This window comes from Pyxicephalus adspersus, chromosome 8, assembly GCF_032062135.1.
Source record: "Pyxicephalus adspersus chromosome 8, UCB_Pads_2.0, whole genome shotgun sequence".
NCBI lineage: Eukaryota > Metazoa > Chordata > Amphibia > Anura > Pyxicephalidae > Pyxicephalus > Pyxicephalus adspersus.
The window spans coordinates 19,812,243-19,815,837 of NC_092865.1; the positions used below are offsets into that span (position 1 = coordinate 19,812,243).

The window sequence follows — 3,595 nt, forward strand, 5'->3', positions numbered from 1 at the left end:
GCTAGGGAGGTTAATACCTGTAATGTTAGTATGTTAACAGATTATGCTATCCTGAAGATTAAATTACAGGAGTTGGAATTAACCTTATAACACTGACAGAGAAGTTTTTCAACAGTCAGTTTATATACGACTTATATAAACTTGTATATATATATATTTTTTTTTTATTTTTTTTTTTTAAATAAACCCTTGCTGAATCTGAATAAAAAATTAGGATTAGGAGTTAAGATTTCATTTGTTTGTTGCTTTTTTAAAGTTCCCATAAAGTGACTATTCTGCTGCAAGATTCCACTGCATGATTTTCACTACAAAACCAATAGGAAAAATAACAATACTGGAATGATCAACAAGTTTTTTTTACAATGGCATCTGACAAGGGATGGAATATATTGGACAGGAGGAGAACAGTTGTGAAGTTAATGTGTCCTGCTTGGAAGCAGGAAAAAGGGCAAGCGTATGGATCTGAGCAACTTTAAAAAGGGCCAAATTCTGATTGCTATACGACTGGGTCAGAGCACCAGAGCAGTGCCAAGAGAAATCATCAGGATGTGAAGTACAGGGCCGGCGATGGCAGAGTGAGTTAAAGAATCTCCTGCTAACATTTTGGTGCCAGAAATCACAGGGCAGCTTTAGAGGTCTTTTGGTGTCCCGACCTTGACAGATCAGAGCTGTTTTGGTACCTTTATAATATTAACCAGGGACTTAATGTTTGGCTGCTTTGACAAAAGAAAGTTGTAATTTTTATATAAACAGGCAAGGATTTGTCTCCTCGCCTTTTCATAATTAAATTACCTGGCCGGTAAAAAATACTTACCTTGTGCACACATAACAATTACTGAAACAATAAACTGAAGGATTAAATGCAACCAGACATAAATTGTCTTATCAATAATTGAAATATTAATTTTTACTCACTTGCTCTGACGTTGCCCTTCTGCAGTATGATACCTGTGTGTAGGTGCCAGGTTTCTTAAATGTCGGGTGAACTGCAGACACATCAAACCTGTTTAGCGAAGAATGACAGCACAGACATAATTAATGTCAAATGTTTATACAAAGTTATAATATTAAACAACAGCTCAGATATGTTCAGACTGGCAGTGAGTAACGGCGGTGCAGTTACAGCTTACTCATGCCAGTTAACTGCTGGCTCAGGGTAGTGCAGGGTAGGTAGCTTGTACCTGTGGCAGCCCATAGACAATGGATGTTCAGTACCACCTACTGATGCCCACTTTCTGCAGATGCTGCACTGGAGACTGAGGGGCTGGCTGCCGGTAGTCATGCAGGATCACTTGATCCCAAAGCAGGCATGAACCTAATCTTATAGATTTCCAAGTAAGGGTGACAGCCCCACCCTTGTGTGTTCTTGTTGGTGAGACTTTTTATTTACCATAAATGGAAGTGAAAAGGCCCATTTCTGTTTAATATACCGATGAATATAATTTTTCAAACTTTAAAAAGTACAAAAAATCCTTATCTTAAATTCAGATTTGTCCTGATTGTTTAGTACATTATTTTTACACAGTATTTATAAAGCGCCTACATATTACGCAGCACTGTACAAGTCCATAGTCATGTCACTAGCTGCCCCTCAAAGGGGTTCACAATCTAATGTCCCTACCATAGTCATATGTCATTAATACAGTCCAAGGTCAAAATTGGGGGGGAGCCAATTAACCTACCTGCATGTTTTTTGGAATTTGGGAGGAAACCGGAGTACCTGGAGGAAACCTACGCAAACACGGGGAGAGCATGCAAACTCAATGTGCATTCCCACAGAGCAGTTGATCTATCGGGAGGTTTCTTTTATCGGGTCCCGCGTTGACTCAGTATCTCTCTTAAGGGTGGCACGGAGAGCGCGCCAGGCGCCGCCATCTTCTATCTTCTACCGGGTTCTTCTTCCTACGTCACCTGACGCAGACGCAAGATCAGGTGACGTAAATGGAAAAACACTCACTGATTTCACTGCACATGTGGTGCGGAATTTAATTTCTTCTTCTAACTTTGTATAATCAGACAGGTCATTACAGCAGAAACAGGTGATGTCCTTCCTGTAATAACGCGTCTTACCTGTCTGATCGTTTTGGGTTCATGGAATCAAAACTGAGCTGGGCATGCGTAGCGTCAGCTCTGCTTTCCAGGGAAACCCAGCAATCCCCGCTTCCCTTGCATGTGCCGGGAATTAATGGACTCCTGCGTGGGGGTTATGTGGACCCGGCACAACCAATCAGGATGGTTGAAGATCCTCTGTAGGAGGAAGAAGGAAGACGGCGCGCCCTCCACTGGAAATGTGAGTAGTGCAGGTTTAGTTCTGCTTTAAATGTTACATTATATTATTGTTAAATGGTAGCACATTGCTGATACAGTGAACACATAAATGCATATTTTTTTTTCTTCAACCCACATAATGATTTTTTTTTTTTTATGTGATGCAGTGAATTGCAATATTTTCAGCGTTGTCACAGCTCTGTCTTGCACATGATTTTAGTTGCATAATCCGCATGTATAGCAGGCAGAATAGCATGAGCTCATCTAGACATGCCAGGGATCTCAGCATTGCCTTATAGATAGCAATGCAGACAGAGTCACAGATAGCCCCAGGCTCAGCGATCGTGGACACCAGGCATAGTGTTCTGCACAGTAAGTCTGGCGAGGATAATCATTAGATCTGCCGGTTACCCTGCTATGGCTTCTCATTTTGGATTTTTACCTGGCACTCTGGCAGCCGAACGGCGCCCCAGTGAACTTCTTCGCCGTCATGCCGAGTCTGGTCGCTATGGTAACGGAGACGCCATCTCCCAGGTTATGGATCACGTGACTGCAGGTAGCCGCCAGGACTTGTAGAACCTCGAGACGTCACGTGTCGTTAAGGCTTCCGGTGCAGGATATCTGCAGACACTGGGAGAGCTATTACTGTGACCCCAGTATTATGTAGTGCCTAGAGGTTTATAAGAGAAAACAATGAAAAAAAAACACTGGCCAACTGCAAAAAAAAAAAAAAAGAAATAAAACATTGAATTTAATTTAAAACAATATAAATATTTATAAATGACACATTTTCTCAAAATGCCCTGGTGCATTAATCAGTGCCAGTGTAGGGCAGTACCCCATCTTGGTGGTGGCAGGCCTCCTATTGGATGCTGTGCAGTATAAATTAGAGGTGTGGCTGGATTATCCTCCATTAGAGAGGCTGGTCCAGGGCGGAGGACACCAACCATGAGGACATGGACATGAGAGCTGGTACCATGCCACAACCTTCCTTATCGGCTTCAGCAGTCTTTGCTGTGACTGGAAAGTTCTGCGTCCTTTCTCCTGTTATTTACAAAGCTGACTTTGTATGAGCAAAATGACAGGAGAGGGGACGCAGAACTTTTTGGTCACAGCAAAGACTGCTAAAGTTGACAAAGATGGCCAGGACCCGGTTCTCAGGCCCTCTCAACTGGTTTAATGGAGGAAAAAATTCACAGACACCCTGGTCCAATATACTTCACACATCACTGCTCATGGGACCCCTAGCATTCTATGAGGAAACCCTGGATGAGAAACACAGCTTTATACAGAAGTCCCCTGTTACGTTCCAAAACCACCCGCGATA

General features: G+C 42.5%; 1 protein-coding gene across 1 annotated transcript in view; it reads right to left on the reverse strand.

Moving 5' to 3' along the window:
• Positions 1–2,785, reverse strand: part of CIMAP2 (ciliary microtubule associated protein 2) — a gene marked incomplete in the record, with an annotated part of 13,284 nt that extends 10,499 nt beyond the window's left edge. Inside the window, 2 exon segments of the mRNA XM_072419205.1 lie at positions 916–1,003; positions 2,711–2,785. Coding sequence (XP_072275306.1) covers positions 916–1,003; positions 2,711–2,760 — 138 coding nt within the window.
• Between the last annotated feature and the right edge of the window lie 810 nt (positions 2,786–3,595).